This window comes from Dipodomys spectabilis, unplaced genomic scaffold, assembly GCF_019054845.1.
Source record: "Dipodomys spectabilis isolate Male_0828 unplaced genomic scaffold, ASM1905484v1 ptg000026l, whole genome shotgun sequence".
Taxonomy (NCBI): Eukaryota; Metazoa; Chordata; class Mammalia; order Rodentia; family Heteromyidae; genus Dipodomys; species Dipodomys spectabilis.
Genome location: NW_024870703.1, coordinates 12,056,558 through 12,075,883, shown reverse-complemented (window position 1 = coordinate 12,075,883; position 19,326 = coordinate 12,056,558). Strand labels below are relative to the sequence as shown.

Genomic DNA, 19,326 nt, shown 5'->3' with positions numbered 1-19,326 from the left:
AACAGGAGGGAAATAGGATGGGGAAAAGAGAGTTAAGGGAGAGTAGGGAAGGAGAAAAGAGAAGGAAAGAGACAATTGGAGGGCGAAGGGGAGAAGGTGGGAGGGAAGGAAAGAGAGAAGGGGGGAGGAGAGGGAGAGACAGAAAGAGAGAGAGAGAGAGAGAGAGAGAGAGAGAGAGAGAGAGAGAGAGAGAGAGAGGGAGGGAGGGAGGGAGGGAGGGTGGGAAGGAGAGAGGGAGGATGAATTAATGAGAATTAACAAACCCCAAGCTGCACCAGGCTTCTCACAAGACGACACAGAAAAATAAGCTTAGTTTTACAAGTTTAGTTTTGAGATACAATACCTTAGAGCTCTCAACTTGAGTGTTTCCTGCTCATGCTCTTTTCAGTATAAACAAATATGGTTTATGTAGTGGAATACATATTTGAAGAATTCCTTAAAAAAGAATCACAAGTTTCATTTTATATATACAACAAATTTTTAATTATGTACTGAAAATAAATTACAGGAAATAACTTTAAAATGCAACAGAGGACAAGTCACAATAAACATTCCCATTGAATTCCCTTGGGGGTGGGGGGTGTGAGATTGCAGTGCTCAAAGAAGATAAATATCACAAATATATCAAAACTTTAAATTGTCTATGCATTCACACACTGACATGAGCCACAAACATTCCTTTCACAGGGACTGTACTTATTAGCCTACCACAGAACCAGATTTTGCCATAAACTACAAAACTTTTAATACAAAATTGTATTTATATATTTATAATTCATATACATGCCCTATCTGTGATTTTAGAAAATAAAAGCTACACGCTGTACAGTACAGACACTCTTAACTCATAGCTGTAGGCAACATTTTTGGATGGAATCTTTTCCCCCAATAAAATTAATGGCATATTTTATGTACATGAAGGCTAAACTGCAAAAAGACAGTTCAGTTTCCCAGATATGCATTTTTTAGGGCTGGTTTACAAATTTAAAAAGGCAAGACAAATGTACACCTCAAAATTACTTTCTTAGCTACAAGAGTTGTCATGTAATTTTCGTGACGTTTCTGGTACATGCATTTATGTAATACTGGTATTGAAGGCAGTAAAGCAATATATACTTTTAATGTAGTGGCTCAATAAAGGCTTCATTGTCATTCCAATCTGATTCTTGATACAATGATTCATAGATTCTCTAAAAATTAAAATTTCAATGGGTCATTATGTTAGAGACTCTAAATAGATTTCTTAAAATAGTTCCCTGAAATATCCTTTTACATAAGACAAATTTCACTAACATTAGATTGACTAAAAAGAAAAAGAATTCAACATGGCACAATGTGCATGATAAACTAATGCTCCTTATCCAATTTCCAGGTGTAAGGAGCCATTAAAAGAATGCTCAAAACCAACAAACAATTTTCACACTCTGTGGCAGCCATCTGTGAAGCCAGTTATACTAAACTACTTCTACAGTTGATTGTAAACTTTGGTTTATTTTTATTTGAGTTCTCATTGTACAGCAAGCATGAAAAAGGGAGAGTGGAGTCCATGAGGAGATGAACTGTCAGTCTGTCTTTAATCGGGCATGATGAGACACTTGGTCAGTCAGGCCTGCCTTGATAGAGTTTGTTACAGACTGCCTTATGTTTTCCTCCATCAAATTATCACCCAGGGGCTTCAATACCTGTGGTATGAGAAATGTGCAAAACAAACAAAAACATGAGGTAAAAAAAGAGTTACATATAAAAATAGATATAAAAATTCAATTCAAAGCAATGATAAAAATAACCAGGAATGTGAGAAATAAAAAGATGCTTCTCCCAAAAAAAAAGTTACAATGCTACAAATAATGTAGATAGACATTTTATAATGCAACAAAATTACTTTCCTCTCATTCAAACCATTCAAATCCTATGAGATGGATGTGCAATTCCATACCCTATATGCAGCATCAAATCTGGTATGTATACAGCATTTAGGCAGACCGGCCCAGACGGTCCTGCTTATTGTCCTACATGTATAAGTGTGAACACTTCAGATAGAGAAAAAAGTTAAAAATACTGTCTAATTTTTCTTCTTGTTATTGTTGGATGACAGTCTCTGACGCTGTGCTGATGAAAGAGCACGATGAGCCATTCGACGTCTAGTAACTTCAAACAGTTTGGAAAAGACCTAAAACATGGAGTGATTTGTTAGGAGAATGACTCAGAGTGCCTTGAAGCTAGAGTTTAAGACTATAAAAATTTGAGACTTGGTAGGTTTCTCACCTTCCTGGGACTCCTCTGAAGCAAAAGAAAAGAGAAATGCAAAGAAATTTAGACAAAGTTTGATGACACAGCACATATCTTCCCTGGGTAATGATCACCTTACCCTCACTGTGCTGTATGAAAATAATTTTACACACCTGAAATGGTTCCATATAACTGTTTTATAAATCTTAAAATCAATGCTGAACAGATGAGTTTTAGAAGAAAACACTACAATTACTGAAGTTCTTATTGAAGAAAAGTCAGTAATCATTCAAAATTTCAAAGTAGATCATGTTTTTTTTAAAAAAGGTAAAGTGGTGACAGAGTTTAATCTATCTTCTACTGAAGATAGCAAAAAAGATTGTGAAATAGTGATGTTTATAAAAGATAGAAATTTAAACTTAATGAATATCCAAATACAAATTTCCAAATTAGAATCTTAATAAATAACAGCACATCTCCAAAGAGGAAAAAAAAGAAAATCCAAATTAACATAGTGGGTAACTTTACAATGTCTTAATGTAAGCATTATTACAAGAAAGGTCAGCATCCTATCAATTTTCTTTAAAACATGTTCTACCTCTTCAGCCTTTGAATTTTAAGCAGAAGCAAACATGAACCCAAGTATCCTAAATACTTCACTTCAATACCTCACTGGCCCAGAAATAGGATCTGAAAATGTCTATAATATTACATTGTTCATCAGTAATTACTTCAGCATTCATTATGGTCCTTGAGATGATGTTCAGATACTTTCATTATGATGGTTTTAATAATATTCATACCTGTATACTAGCAATTCTAATACAGACTTTATACTTTCAGGACAAGAGTTCACAGCCTGACTTTGAATTCTGCTTACGGTAAAGAATTATGATTGAGGGGCTGGGAAGGTGGCTCAGTGGTAGAGTGCTTGCCTTGCATGAGGCCCTGGGTTCGATTCCTCAGCACCACATAAAGCAAAAAGCTGGAAGTGGCACTGTGACCCAAGTGGTAGGGCGCTAGCCTTGAGCTGAAGAGCTGAGGGACAGTGCCCAGGCCCAGAGTTCAGGCCCATGACCGAACCCCCCACCCCCACCAAAAAAAAAAAAGAATTATGATTGAAGTTGGTTTCTTTGCTCATGGCTCATGATGTTTTGTTTTGTTTATTAGTATTTCCAAGGCACAGATGTCAAAATTTCTTTAGAAAGAAATCTATGTGGGAGCCACCTTGAAGCATATCAGCAACTTAGTACTACCTTCATAAGAAGGCAATCTGCCAATATTGTTAACAACTTACACTGACTGTGCTTCTAAACGTCTTTTCTTTACCTTTAAAACTGCTATGGAAGCTGGGCACTGGTGGCTCATGCCAGTAATCATAGCTACTCAGGCGGCTGAGATCTGAGGATTGCAGTTCAAAGCCAGCCTAGGCAAGAAAGTCTGTGAGACTTTCATCTCCAATTAACCACCAGAAAACCAACATGGCTCAAAGTGATAGAGCACTAGCTTTGAGCTGAAGAGCTCAAGGACAGCACCCAGGCCCAGAGTCCAAGCCCCATGAACAACCAAAAACAAAAACAAAAACAAAAAACAAAAAAAAAAAACCTGCTTATGGATATTTTCTTTTCTCAAATAAACAAACAAAAAAATCAGAGACGTTGGCCCTGCCCCTACTGTCTTGATGATATAGCCAGGCCTATAAATAATTACAAATTTAAAGAAAAATAAATCTTCAGTTAATAGAGATTCTACATCCAAACAAAGCATTGTTTGGTCATTTTTTAATAAAGGAAAAAAATAGGTGTGCAAACACTGGAGAGGTTAGTAGGTAAGAGGGGAAAATAAGATTAGTCACTGAAAAACCAAAACAGAGATACCAACCTGTTCCCATAGTGTTTCAGCAATCTGATCAATCATTGTTCCAATTTCTCTGAACTCCCCAGAGTATTTAACATATGCCCAAGTACAAAGGGATGTCAGTGCTAATCCCATGACAAGGTTACATAAGACGGCTATAGAGTTTAGGCCAATGAAGCCAGTCAGTCCTGAGATTATGTACATAGCAAACATGACTGCAAACAGCGTGGCAGGAGTACGAGCAGCATAGAAGATATTTTTGCCATCGTTGTGCTTTATAAAATTTGCATAGGTTTCTTCAATTTCAGCTTCAAGCTGGTCCTGATAACGACGGCAGAACTCATCTCCACCCATTTTTTTCACAGAACGAAACTGTTTAAGGGCCACTTCCTTGAAATCAAGATGTTTTCGCTCCAGATCTGAAGGTGCAATGTAAGGCTTGTCCCCACCGCATACCTATAAGGGCAGAATTGTAGGAAGAGATTATTACATGCTAGAAATAACATTTAAAAGAAGCTCCCTGCTCATAGATATTAATCTCTGAAAATCAAATCACTTACATGGTTTAGTTTTGAAGTTATTTATAATACTTCACAAAACATTAAAACCTGCTATTTCTTCCATGTCTGACTCAATAGACTAAGACTATTATGACTAAGACAACTAAAACTGGAAACAAAAAATAAAATACACTACCATCAACCTAACTTCATTTGGCCCCACCAACACACCATAATAGTACAAAATAAATGCTATGAAGAGAATGCAGAAGTAATAGTACCACAGAGATCAATACTTCACTAGTTTAACAAGCTTAATGCAGAAACTACTATTGCCTAATATTGTTTCCATCACAGATTACGAATAACAGCACTCTGAATTACAAGTCAGAAAACACTTCAGTTGAATTTATGTAGTCACTTGTCACCTGAATTCTGCATTCAAACCACACCAATTATTTTCTTATAGTTTATTTCTAGCAGAGACCATAAAGGGGAATTATATAATGATACAGTATGACAATATATAAAGACCACAAATTAGCTCAATTACTTTAAACATAAAAATCTCCTATCTTTCTCTAGCATCAAGTTTAAATTTTAGTTACAAACCTGTTCCATATTTTTACAATAAATATCTCTTGCTCCTGCTACTGCAGCAAGATTATTCGCCTCAGCTGTTGCCTAAAACATAAAATTATATGTGCCATTAATGTATGCAAAAAAAGCTCTATGACTAGAAATTCCAAACACAGTAAACTATAAATAATGAAGAATTCAGAAAATATCAACATCTAGTTCCTTTCTTGTGGGAAGATATATAAAAGATATGATACAGACTTCTAATAGAACTTCCTACCCAATTGTGTATTGCTTAGGTTTATGTTTAAATGGACTTGTAGAATATACTAGTTACTCATGTAGACAGAACCCTACAATGTGTCAGGCCTCTATGTGTAAGGAATCAAGAATTCCTAGTTCACAGTTGTTAACATCATAAGATCAAATACAGTTCTCATTTCTGTGAATCTGAGTCATTCTCAAGTACATAAAGCCAGTTGTCACACTGAGTTTTATCAGAAAATACTGTTTAACCCAGCATGAAACTGAGAAATTGCCCCAAATAGTCAATTTTCACAAGTAAAAATTAATTACAAAAACAGTGTCCCAAAAGAACATTATTTAAAAAAAAAAAAGAATTATAAAGCATGGAGCTGGAGGTGTAGATTTAGCAGTAGAGCACCTATCTGGAAAGCAAGATCTTCTCCAGTACTGGAAGTTCAAACTTCAGTATTGGGGCAAAAAAAAAAAAAAAAAAACAGAAGCCAGGCACTGTAATCCTAGCTACTCCAGAGACTAAAATCAGGAGGATCATGGTTTGAGTCCAGCCTACTTAAAAAGTACACAAAATCCCATCTCAGTAAATTGCTAGATACAGTGGTATGTGCTATAATCCTGGCTATATAGCTATATGGGAAGCTGAAACTGGGGCTCATGGTTCTAGGACAACCCAGGCAAAAAAGTTCATGCAATCTCATCTCAAAAGAAAGTGTTGAGCATGGTGATTCAGACCTGTGATCCCAGCTTTGCACAGCAGGAAGCATAAATAGGAAGATGACTGCCAGGCTGGCTCAGGAACAAAGCAAGACCTATCTCAAAAATAACTGGGGCAGGAAGGGTTGGCACAAAGCTGAGTTCAAGCTCTAGTACTGCAAAAAAATGAAATTAAAAAGAAGTCTATATTTATTCACTACCAACAGAACAAATTGTTAATATCCAATTTTTTTTTAAAAAAAAGCATTAGTTTACTTTTTTTTTTTTTTTTTTGGTGCCAGCGCTGGGGCTTGAACTCATGGCATGGGCATTATCCTTCAGCAGTTTTGCTCAAGGCTAGTGCTCTACCACTTGAACCACAGCTCCACTTTCAGCTTTTTGGTAGTTAATTGGAGATAAAGTCTCACAGCCTCTCCTGCCTGGACTGATTTCAAACCACCCTTGTCTCCTGAACAGCTAGGATTGTAGGCATGAACCACTGGTGCAGGCTATAAGCCTTATATTTTGAACAACATTTATTGTCAAAGACTCAGAGAACAGAAGCAGCTTAATTCAAAGCCCACATTAAGCCATCTTAGATAATAAAAATTTCCTTATACTTTGAGCATCTAAAGAGGAAGTACCAAGGACTCTCGATTTCTAGCAGCCTGTACATACTCAAGATCTACACTCTGAAGTTACAAAATAAATCATATACAATTTTCAGAATTCATACAAAGATTGCCTTAAATAGATAAAATGTATTTGTATGCAAAAAAAGTACATATCCCCTTTTTACCGATGTTTCTAATTAAAGCAAAAAATTTTGTTTGCCCACTTAAGTGTATTCACATCTCTTCTTGTCCTCATACCTGAAGCATGGACTTTGGATGTGGAAGTTCCTCACCTTGATATATTTTAATGTAAGCCTAAAAGGACAGAAGATTCATTTTAGTGGGATATACAATTTAAAAGGAAATTCTAGGTTTTAAACATATGTGCTCTGTCTATAAGGTTAATCCTATCCTCAATACTATCAAATAGGTAAATTGTAGGAAGAAAAGGATAGGTTTTAGAAGTCAACATAGGCATCTTTTGTCTCCACTTTGTGTAACTCAAGATTAATTTATAACTAAGCAAATATCATAATTCATAACTAACCATTAATTCATAACCAAGCAAAAAAGCAAAGTGATCAAAGCAGAAGTAACATTTTTAATTAACTAATTTCCTTTTCATCTATATACTATACTATATATATATAAAATCTATATATAGGTATATATATTCTATATTGTATATATTATATACTATACCTCAGCCAGATGCTGGTGGCTCACACCTGTAATCTCAACTAATTAAGAGGCTGAGACCTAAGGATCAAGGTTCAAAGCCAGCATGGACAAGCCAAATCTGAGAGCCTCTTATCTCCAATTACCCACACCACCAAAATGGAAGTGTGGCTCGAGTGGTAGAGCACTAGCTTTGATCTAATCAAGAGTGTGAGGCCCTCAGTTCAAGCCCCAGTAGTGGCACACACAAAAGAATACAACCCTCTACAATCTGTTCTAGTGAAGTAAGGAGACTGGGTCTATGCTTCCCCTAGATTATTGGCCCTTGATTTCCCCTGATTGTTTCCCTAGATGATTTGCTTTTCTATTAGGTTTAAACCTCATCTGGTTTGCTTTGCTCATATATAACGCTTTTGTTGGGTTTGATTCCACACGCCGCCTTGTGTGGTTTGGGCCTATCTAAGCTTTGTGCTGACTGCATTCGGGGCTGCTGGTCTTTGAGACCAGAGTCCACCAGCAGTTCTCCAGCTCTCCAATAAACACTCTTCATTTGGCCTTTTACGTGGTGGCTTCTCTGTTCCTCACAACTGAATTTCCTTACAACCCTAGCAGGTCAACTATAAAGGCTAAGTAAGAAGGCATGTGGGTCCATGAATAATTTACTTGAAATACAAAACCAGTATAGATACTTTCAGCTATTCTTATCAAGTTCTCAGAACTAAGGGAAGGCTTTTGTGAGAACTTAGCATGCTGAGTTATGTTTCTAGTTTCTATTTGCACTCACAAATGAGAGTGAATGGCTCTCCTCTCTACATCAGAGAGAGAAAGACCAAGGTGGGAAGTTCTGTGAACATATGTCACTATTGTTTTTGTCTGTATGCTTGAACTCAGGGCCTCCCACTCTTGCTGTGCTCTGCCACTTGAGGCAGGCTTCCACTTTCATCTTTTTGTTCTTTAATTGGATATTTAAGAATCTCCAGGATTTGTCCATGCTGCTTGTGACTAAGATACTCAGATCTCAGGCTGCTAAGCAGTCATGCTATAGGTGTAAGTCACTGCTCCTTGGCTACTACAATATTTTAAGTATCTCTAAATGTTGATTCATCTAATTTAAGACAGAAAATTTTGGTTTTAAAATAAAGATAAGAAACTGCATTTATATCTCAAAATCATTTTCTTTAAGAGTTTACCTACCTTAAAATATTCTACAAGATCTCTACAAGTGACTTTAGATCCACTTATCTCTTTTTCTACTAAGTTTTCAGGAGCAAGGAGCAATGGAACCAGGTTTCGAAGCTCTCTTTTAAAGTCTTCATCAATATCTGGTGGATATGAAATTGGTTGAACACATTAGTTCAAAAAATAAGAGTGAAAAACATCTTAATGATAACATTCATAAAGTTCTATTCTATGAAATAAGAGTACATCAATTATTTAAATAAAGCCATTTTAAGTATACTTAAGTAAGGTATATCTCCTAGGAAAAAAATCTAATTCCCACTACTAAGTTACCCTAGTTTCCCATCCTTCCATAATTCTTCTGCCTCAAACTGCAAACTACCAAAACAACCCCCATAATAACTATTAACTTACAAAAGACATGCATTATTTAATTTTATACAGATTTTTTTCTAGCCATCTGTAAAAGTTTTGTCAAACTCAAATCTTTTGTGACCACACTCAAAATAATCCTAAAATAAACACAACTTAAATCTGATTCCATCAATACAATAAATGGTAGGCTTTTTGCAGACAGCAACCAGATTGTTAAAAAGAAACATTCTTAGTCTTCACAATATTCAGGATATCAGTCCTGAGCAGCTCACATGATAAAATGGACTAAGTGGTACAAACTTGTAATCCCAGTTATTTGGAAGGAGGAAATAAGAAAACTGATTCAAAGTAAGACTTCATCTCAACCAATAAAGTGGGAGTGATAAGGCAAGACTATAATCTCAGCTACATAAGAAACATACATAGGAGGTTCACAGTCCAAGGCTAGAACCCAGGCAAAAATACAAAAACCTATCCTAAAACTAAAGCAAGTGACAGAGGCCTGTTTAGCAAACCCTGAATTTAAGTACCAGAATGCCAAAATAAACAAAACAAAATGGTAAAATGGTGTAAGCAATATGCAAAACTGTAGCAAAGAAACCAATGAAAAGTTAGAGATAACACAGAGCATTATAATCCACTTTATTATCAAGGTCCTCCCACCATAAGACAGGAAGTTTAAGAAATCATATTTTTTAAAAATTTCATCCTCTAAAAAAGCAAGTTCTGAGTTTATCAAGAATGGGAATTCCCACCTTTCAATCTCCCATCAAAACTAGGATTAGTTGCAACTTTAAGACCAGGATGTGGCAAAAGGAAGCAACCCAGATTTGAGAAACAATTGTGAATGTGCTTCCTTACATTCTGTAGCTCTTCATGTTGATTTTGTTTTACCTGAAGACAGAAAGAAATAGAATAGTAAATGGAAGAAAAAAAATTAACTTTGAAAAGGGAGTTACACAGCATACTTACACACATGTACTCTCAACTCAGATGCTACACCAGAGAAGAGTTCATTGGCAAAACAAATTACTAAATGTCTAAGACCTGGTGCAGTGGCTCAGGCCTATAATCTCTGCTACTCAAGAAGTGGATACAGCTGGGCACCAGTGGCTCACACCTGTAATCCTAGCTACTCAGGAGGCTGAGATCTGAGGATCACAGTTCAAAGCCAGCCCAGGCAGAAAAGTCCATGAGACTCTTATCTTCAATAAACCACTACAAAACCAGAAGTGGTGCCGTGACTCAAGCGGCAGAGTGCTCACCTTGAGCTAAAGAGCCCAGGGATAGTGCTCAAGCTTAGAGTTCAAGCCTCACGTCCGACAAAAAAAACGAAACAAACAAGCAAACAAAAAAAAAACAGTGGATACACAAAGATCACAGTTCAAGGCCAAAAGTCAGAAAGACCCTGATCTCAATTAGTCTTGGTGGAACATTCCTATAGTCCCACTTATGCAAAGAGCTATAGGGAAGAGGATCAAAGGCTAACAATAGCCCAGAGCAAAAGTTCAAGACCCTGCCTGAAAAATAACTAAACAAAAATGAGGTGAGGATGTGGTTCAAGTGACATAACACTGTCTAGACCAGCAAAGCCCAGAGTTCAAATCCAATACACTATAAATAGCAATAACTTAAACAGCTATTTATTTTGTGTGTGTCAGACTAGAGCCTGAACTCAGGGCCTGTGCTCTGACTTGACATTTTCACTAACACTGGTGATCCACCCCTTGAGTTATACTCCAGGTTTCCTATTTCTGAACACTCTGGTAAAATAAAAAAGGTATTTCTTTTTCTAAGCTGCCTGACATATCAAAAAATACAAATAATAATTATAGTATCTAATGTCTAAATAATAGATTCTGGTTATGACTTATAAACCAGTAAAGAACTTGTTTTTGAATATTTAAATGTCAAAATAAACAAAAAGACACTTAAAATCTAAATACTAATTTACCGACAAATAAAAAGACAAGCCCCTGAAAAAATAAGAACTAAGTTTCAAAAAGCTTTGGTAGAGTTTAGATAATCTTAGAAATTAGGAATCCAGGGCTCTCTGCAAAATTATCAGTGTTTTCTCTGGAAAAAAAGCTTAACCTCAGAAACACTGTGAGTAATTACTAGTTTATCTAGATATATTTCACACATTCTACATTCCAAAGATTCTTCTCAAAAGCCATTCTAACAAAACATGTGCTATTCATAATTAAAGCCTTAAAATGACCTAAATATCCAGGGTAGAATGGGAGGGTGGAAAATCTCCATCACAGAATGGAAAAAGTCATCCATTCAGTGAAATACTGTGTAATAGTAAGAATAAATGAACAATAAACTATGTGCAACAATGTGGTTTAATCTCAGAAAAAATACTAGACAAAAAAGACTAGGCATAAAAGAATAATTCTATAAGCAATTCTGAATATTCATATGAGTACAAAAACAAAGCCTATATGGCCATGGACAAGAAAATCACATTGTTACCCAAAGTCTTTGAATGTGACTGAAAAACCAATCTCTGTAGCCTACTACATGAGGAAAGGGATCTCCTATCTTTTTTTGTTATGAATAATAGTCTGTAAGTATCTGAATGGCAAGTTTTCCAAGTATTCCCATTAGGGGTAAAGGATCATAATCTTGGTGAGATTATTTTCTAGGAATGTCTGAGTGGCATATTGCACAGGAGGATATTGGAGTCCTGGTCTCAATTACCAATAAGAGACCAAAGTTAGTTAAGAGATCAAAGAGAACTCAGTTTTCGGTGTCCTAGTTTCATATAAAAATAAAAAGGACAAACTAAATAATATTCAAGATCATTTTTTTAGCTCTATGTACTGTCACTGTTCCAGAAATAACTATCCTTTGACAGAGGGCCTCATTTCATATGTGTTCTATGTCTGCATATTAATCAGTCTGTCCAAAATATTCACAAGTTCAACAGCCAGAGAACTGGACGCAATCAAGTAGAGATGAAAGAATTTAATCTTCTTCAAGAGTATTTTTTAATACTTTAGTGTTTCTTCAAAAGCATTTTTGTAAATAAAAGTATCTTTTTAATACTTATTACTGAGGGAGTTTTGAAATACTTACTCCTAAATTTTGAGAGCATTATCTTCTTTAGCAGTTGCATAACCAATTTCCTTTTCATCAGTTATGTAGTACCTAGGCTAATCTAGAATACTTAATTGATTTGAATGATAGTAACTGGTAATATAAGCACAATCCAGGCAGCCAAGCCCTTTGCCTGGCTTGATGTGTATACTCAAATCTCTAGAAAATGGGTTTACCTGCAATCTCTTTTCAAGGAATTGTTTTCCACCTTCTAAGCCATATGAATGTTCATAAGGATAACTCCAATCTCGAATCAAAAACATTAACGTCTGCACACAGAAAAAATATAAATCATTTTCATATTAAAATCTTAAGACAAATCATTACTTTATGGTACACTATCCCCCAAAACCAAACAATCCTTATCAAAAGTTACAGAAATTGTGCTGGGTACAGCCATAAACCACTCACCTATTTGATAAACGTGATCATTTGGACCAGAACATCCACACAAGAGGCAGAATCAATGGAAATCCACTAACGCTAGCAACTAACAATGCTGTCATACAGAGAGAACTTTACTGATGAGCAAACATCTGTACCCATGGCAACTTGCAGATTATATACACTTCAAAACTAAACTACCTGGAACTTTCTCATCTGAAACCAAAATAAGTAACAGACCTCTTTTTGTAATAGGTAGAAAAAAGAAACCTGTAACGTTCTGTAGTAACTGTCATAAATTCTTTACAATCTTACATTTTGGAATTAAATAAAATCTCACTACCCCTAATCAATCTGGATTCATTTGTTTTAGTTCTGATTTTGCTGAACTTCTACTTGTAGTAAACTGGTGATGACAGTAACAAATGGTTAGTTTGAACTCCATGAAACTGGTGCTAAAAATGAGTTAACATTTTGCACCTCCAAACCTACAAGCTGGATAGCTTAAGAGTTCTCGTAACATTTTTAAATGATAAAACACATACCTGAAAGGGTTTCTGGTAGATTTCTTCCATTGCAAGTCTTCCATACTCTGTAAATAACTATTAAATCAAGTTATTTAAAATAATGCCCCCAGAGAAACAAAGAAGACATCTGTATAGCTGCTCTATATTATAGCACCAGATGTCATTCTTTAATGCTATTTGAAAACCATACCATTCATTTTCCAATACTTCAATTATGTAACAAAATTTCCTCAGGTTAAGAAATTACGTATTAATTTAAAACCATATAACATTCAATAATCTGCTGAGTATGAATTTACAATGAAACCATAATTAAATTTTAATACTTTTACATATATTTTTGTGACAAACATACTTGCAAGTGTTGAAGATCATCTTCTTGAATATTCTGAGACAAATTATATACCTGTTGAAACACAATTCATTTTGTTTTCATCAGATTAGATTTTGAATACACAGCTTAAATATAATTTCCTTTGTGAAAATAAAAGGTATTTTACACCTTAGCACAAATTAGTCATCTAGCCACTATCTTAACCAGTGGTACATAGGAAGCATTTTCTCTTTTTGCTAAGTCAATGTAAAACATTAAGAATTAAGAATATATCTATATCCATGGCCTAAAAGTTGTAGCCATACACAAAAAAGTATAATAAAAGCATATTATTTAATGTTTCTTTTTCTCCTTCTAAAGTGTTTTCAATGCTATGTCATAATCATTTAAGAAAACAAAAATGAGTTGTTTCCACAAACATCTTCTAAATTAGTAAATAAGAACAAAATGTCTACAATAATAAATTTCTCACTAATACAATTTACAGTCATTCAGAACTGTAACTATCATTTACTATAATGTAGTTGTCTTTTTTATTTTGTTGATGCTTGAGAGACAGGGTCTCACTATTATAACCCAGACTGACCTCCTCAGTGATGGAATTACAGATGTGCCACCACATCCAACTTCTGTTACTTGTTTTGCAGTAATGGATTTTGAACTCAGGACTCACACTTTTCAATAAGCAGGCATTCTGCCACAGAACCATGCCTAGTCCTTTTTACGAGCATGTGAAAACTAATAACAGTAGGTGGCACTATTGTCCTCCAATTTTTTTGGAGGCTTTTCCAAAGCATACAGATAAACTGATAATAGAGGTTAAGTATACAAAAGAGAAATTAGATTTTAGATTAAGTCCTTCTGAAATTCTTAGAAGAGAATCTAGGCTGCTTAAGAATAAAAGTGGATACATACAATAATTGCCTATATAACTTATTTCTAGGTAAATAGTGTTATTTCAAAGAGAGAGCAATTTGTTCTAAAAAAAGTAACTGATAATATATAGATGAGCCTGGAGGTTAAGAATAGTAAAATGCTCTGTTTGGTCACTGATGACTTCCAAACAGGGTATCTATCTAAAAGGTAATTAATGAATGCTGAGGTTAAACTTAAGATTTAAATTTAAAACTACATCATGAACCTATTTTTACCCATGTGGGCCTAAGCTTTCAGAAAACAGATCTAGAAGCTAGGAGCACTTGTATATAAGTATGAAGCCTGGATTCAATTCTCAGTACTAGGGGATGAAGAGGGGGAGGAGTCCAAATCCCCTCAAGGCTAAGATGCAAAAATACAAACATTAGTACTCAGCAGGCTGCCTTATACTTTAATAAGTGCTAAAAATTGTTGAAAAAAAATAAGTGACACAACGTTATCAACAATCATTCATATATATCAATATAGATATATAGAGATAGGTAAGTAGGTAGGTAGAGAGACAGACAGAGACAGAGAGATAGACAGACAGACAGATTATAGTGACAGGGTTTGACCATAGCTCTCACAATTAAGAGTTCAGGCTGGCTCCAATCTTACAATCCTGTTTTAGTCTCCCAAGTGCTTGGATTACAAGTATGTAATACCACCAGCTGGGAAGCTCCATCTTAAATAAAGAAAACTAACCTCAAAGGTTCAGAAGAAAGCGATATCTTAATCTCCTCACTTAGCTCTCACCTCTAACTGCACACAACCACCACATATGAAAAAGGAAAGATAAGGAAAATCTCATTTTATAGATAAGAAAATGGCCCTAAAAGTTGCTGTCCATACAAGATATCCTACTATTCTTTAATAATTTCAGCCAGATATATTAACCACAGATGATCGCAAAAAAATAATAAAGCAATGCAAAAGGATAGGTGTCAAATGAATACAATCAGTCTGATTCATAAGAAGAGTTAGCCTAACATGAAGAAAACTGGATAGAATTCAGAGTATAAGTGAAAAACAAAGTATTTTACCCCTTTTTAAACCAAAACAGGTGTTATATATCTTCAGTTTAAGTATCACTTAAGTTTCCTAAATGCTAATTAATTCTACTTCCTTTAGATCAAATAACAAAGAACTATTATCATTGATATCCAATAGAAAAGCTGGGCTTCTTCACTCAATTACTTGCTTTTCTCGTTGGGTTTAGCCAAAAACAAAAATTATACTTTGAATTTAGTGTATCTGGCAGCCATATGTCTGATTTTAATTACAGTCATATGGGACAAATATTGTTTGTTTTTCTTTTTCCAGTCCTGGGGCTTGAACTCATCCTGGGCACTGTCTCTGAGCTTCTTGCTCAAGGTTAGTGCTCTAACCACTTGAGCTACAGTGACACTTCTGTTTTTTCCTGAGTAGTTTCTTGGACATAGGAGTCTTATGGACTTTTCTGCCCGGGCTGGCTTTGAAACATAATGCACAGATCTTAACCTCCTGGGTAGCTAGGATTACAGGTGTAAGCCATGGGCACCCAGCTCAAATACTGTTTCTTTTAAGGAAAAAAAAAGTACTGGATCGACAGTGTAAAACTAAAGGGACTATTGGTTTACTTCTTCCTTTGTATCTAAGACACAAATTTTCTAATTATGAACCAGAACAGAAAGCATGAAAATATAAAGAAAAAAAACAGAAATAAATAGCTCTCTTTTCATGTTAATTTTTATCTTTCTTCAATCAAAAGATATTTTTAGAAAAGGTATTATGACTATGTTGAACTGATCACATGATTTAATCTCACCTGGACAGAGCTAGTCATAGTGCTCAGAGCAAACACGGTTGCACAGTCTTTAATAGTTGACTGGCTATCAAAGGCACCCTGGGTATCCATTAGCAGCACTGCCACCTAGAAATTTAGAAGTTTGAAATACTTAGTAAAATAATCATCAGAAATGACCAAGAAAGTGTACATTGAAAGCACACATTAAGTGATAAACTTCAGAAGCAATCATTAAGTCAAGAAAAGTACTCATATCCTTTATATTTTTACACACTAATCTATGTTAAAGTTATTAGACATTAATAGTTCCATGCTGTTTTGATTTTTAATGCCACAGACAGCTCAAGAAAGAATACAAGATAAAAATAGAAAAGTTTAAATAGAATTTTACTTTTGTTCCATTAGGTCTGTCAATCACAAATACTTCATTCCAAACTTGTATGCCTGTTGTTTCTCTTTCACAACCACCTCTCCATGTAAAGCCAGTCAATGGTTCATTGGTTCCACCAATCCAACTTTGAGAATCCTGTTAAAATCCAGGATACACGTAAAATAAAACACACAAAAGGAACTTTAAAACAAAATCACCAAACTATGAAAAACCCACCCACGCCATAGTTTTCAGATGAGGAAGCAAAGTCCAGAGAACATCATCCAAGTGGTTGATTAAGCACTCCAAATCCTATGTGGGATTCTACAGAGATGTGATCTCGCTCAAAACTAAAAAGCAGTTCAAACTCCCATTGACTATAGGCTTCTTCATGAGTGCAGTCACATCCACTTTCACATTAAAACCAATGACATTCACCTGTAATCTCAGCACTCAGGAGGGTAAAGTAGGATTATTGAGACCCTGTCTCAAAAAAAAAGCAAACAGCAGTAAAAACAAAAACTGCACAAAATATAAACATCATTTTGCTTTAATATAATCTTATACAAAAAAGTAAAACTACATTACAGAGAGAATGACTGGCAAAACAGTATCACTCTCAGAATAGTTTCATCTAAAACATCTTCACATTATTTATTTATTTAGTCAGTCGTGGGGCTTGAACTCTGGGCCTGGGCACTGTCCCTCAGCTCTTCAGCTCAAGGTATGTGCTCTACCACTTGAGCCATAGCACTACTTCCCATTTTCTGAGTGGTTTATTGGAGATGAGTCTCACGGACTTTCCTGCCCAAGCTGGCTTTGAACTGTGATCCTCAGATCTCAGCCTCCTGAGTAGCTAGGATTACAGGCACGAGCCACCAGTGCCTGGCTGCTTTGTTATTTTATTTTTATTTTTTTTATTTTTTGGTCCGGTCGTGGGGCCTGAACTCTGGGTTTGGACATGTCCCTCAGCTCTTCAGCTCAAGGCTAGCGCTCTACCACTTGAGCCACAGCACCACTTCCGGCTTTTTTCTTTTTGATTATGTGGTGCTAAGGAATTGAACCTAGGGCTCATGCATGCAAGGCAAGCGCTCTACCACTGAGCCACCTTCCCAGCCCCTGCTTTGTTATTTTAAAAAATACTCAACCTTGGGCTGGGAAGAGAACTAAGACTGCAGGATGCTCACACCTGTAATCTTAGCTACTCAGAAGGCAGAGATCTGAGGATCATGGTTCAAAGCCAGACCAGGCAGAAAAGTCCATGAGACTCTGATCTCTAATAAAAACCACTAGAAAACCAGAAGTGGCACCGTGGCTCAAGAGGTAGAGCACTGGCCTTGAGCTGAGGAGTACAGGGACAGTGCACAGGCCCAGAGTTCAAGCCCCACGACTGACTGACTAAATAAATAAATAAATAAGAACCTGATTCAAATAATCACACTATTAAAAGGCCTCAAAAAAAGCCAAGGAATCTGAACCTAGACTGCATACTTTATCAGATACTGCTAAATTTGTATATATGATTGTTTGATATGATAGTGCAGTTGTGTTAAAAAAAAAATTAAGTCTTATCTAAATATGTCAAGTATCTGATGAAAGAATATACCCAGAAAAAAAAACAAATAAAACAAGATGCTGATAACAGAGATATACTGGGGTTCATAATACTAATTTTTATTTGGAGATACGTTTAAATTTTCCAAAATAAAGTTTAACTAGCACTCTGTATAATCCATGACTACAGAAACATTTTATAAGGGCAGGGTATAGGTCAGTGAGAAAGCACTGACCCATCAAAAGGCCCTGGCCTGGGTTTGATCCCCAGCACCTCAAATCAGCAAATACTATATCATAAGGTAATTTATTTACAAAATTAAATTAATGAGTGTTTCTGATAGATATAAAAATGCTTATACTTCGGTATAAAGTCCACATACTCTTTGTCCAATGTATCCCAAAGGAAAAATTACTTCGTTTCCAAAATACTTCTAAAAAGTTTGAATGGCTAATCTAAAACATACTACAAAGTCCAAATTAGAGAGATGATTAATACAGAATCAAAGAAGGATGAAGCAATATATGAAAAATAGACATAAGATGGCAAAAAAAAAAGCCCATCACTCAATCACTCATATCAGATCATCTAATTGGAGGCCTAGAAGAATCTATAATCATTATTTTATAAAACTTCCATCTCCAGGAGGCTATAATCCTGTAAATTACACAATTCTGTTGTACGAATGTCTTTCTTTTTCCCAAGTATTCAGTACCTTCAAAGTCAGGGCCCTCATCTTTGTTGGTTACAAGGCTGATGGGTGGCATAACCCCATTCACAGTATGTACAATGGACTTCTGTTGCACAAACCATAGAATTCAGACAACTTACTGATACCCAGAGACAAGTATAACTGATGGTCCTGCCCCTGGTCTACATTTTATGTCCCAAATTGGTCTCCTTGTGCCTCCTTGCTCTAACCTCTAACACACCCAGATAGTTAATTTTTACAAGAAACAGTCATTCCACTATTCTTTTAAAAATCCAATCTGTGGCTTCCTCACTACCTGTAAAACCATCTGGAGGTCTGTTGTCTAACTATAGTTATTTGTTTTTTTTTCTAGTTTTGTTCTTAATATTGTACATATACACCAACACACACATGCACACTTTCTACCACATTAAAAAAAAAAAAACACTATTTCCCACATACATATTATTTTGCTAACCTATACCCTCTCAGTCTGTCTCTTGTTTGATATTGGGAGAATGAGATGCCATACCTACTCATTACTCTGTAATGTCAAAGAAATATGGAATTAAATGAATTAATGAAGCTTAAAAGAGCCAAGTTCAGGAGAGTGGTATGGGCTCCACTAAAGGTGGTAGAAAGGGAGAGAGGAAAATTAAAGAAGCTGGACATGATGGAAGCAAGTAGTCTG

General features: G+C 35.6%; 1 protein-coding gene across 2 annotated transcripts in view; it reads right to left on the bottom strand.

The window, feature by feature from the left end:
• Nucleotides 1-459: 459 nt before the first annotated feature.
• Nucleotides 460-19,326, bottom strand: part of Atl2 (atlastin GTPase 2) — a 45,289-nt gene continuing 26,422 nt past the window's right edge. The window contains exons 3-14 of one of the 2 annotated variants that reach the window (XM_042675421.1): nucleotides 16,411-16,545; nucleotides 16,041-16,145; nucleotides 13,337-13,387; nucleotides 13,000-13,056; nucleotides 12,247-12,339; nucleotides 9,721-9,859; nucleotides 8,606-8,733; nucleotides 6,992-7,048; nucleotides 5,199-5,270; nucleotides 4,111-4,542; nucleotides 2,266-2,280; nucleotides 1,696-2,170 (exon numbers count right to left, since the gene is read on the bottom strand). In XM_042675421.1, the coding sequence (XP_042531355.1) occupies nucleotides 2,063-2,170; nucleotides 2,266-2,280; nucleotides 4,111-4,542; nucleotides 5,199-5,270; nucleotides 6,992-7,048; nucleotides 8,606-8,733; nucleotides 9,721-9,859; nucleotides 12,247-12,339; nucleotides 13,000-13,056; nucleotides 13,337-13,387; nucleotides 16,041-16,145; nucleotides 16,411-16,545 (1,392 nt within the window). In that variant the 3' untranslated portion in view covers nucleotides 1,696-2,062. The other variant, XM_042675420.1, reaches the window with a different exon arrangement.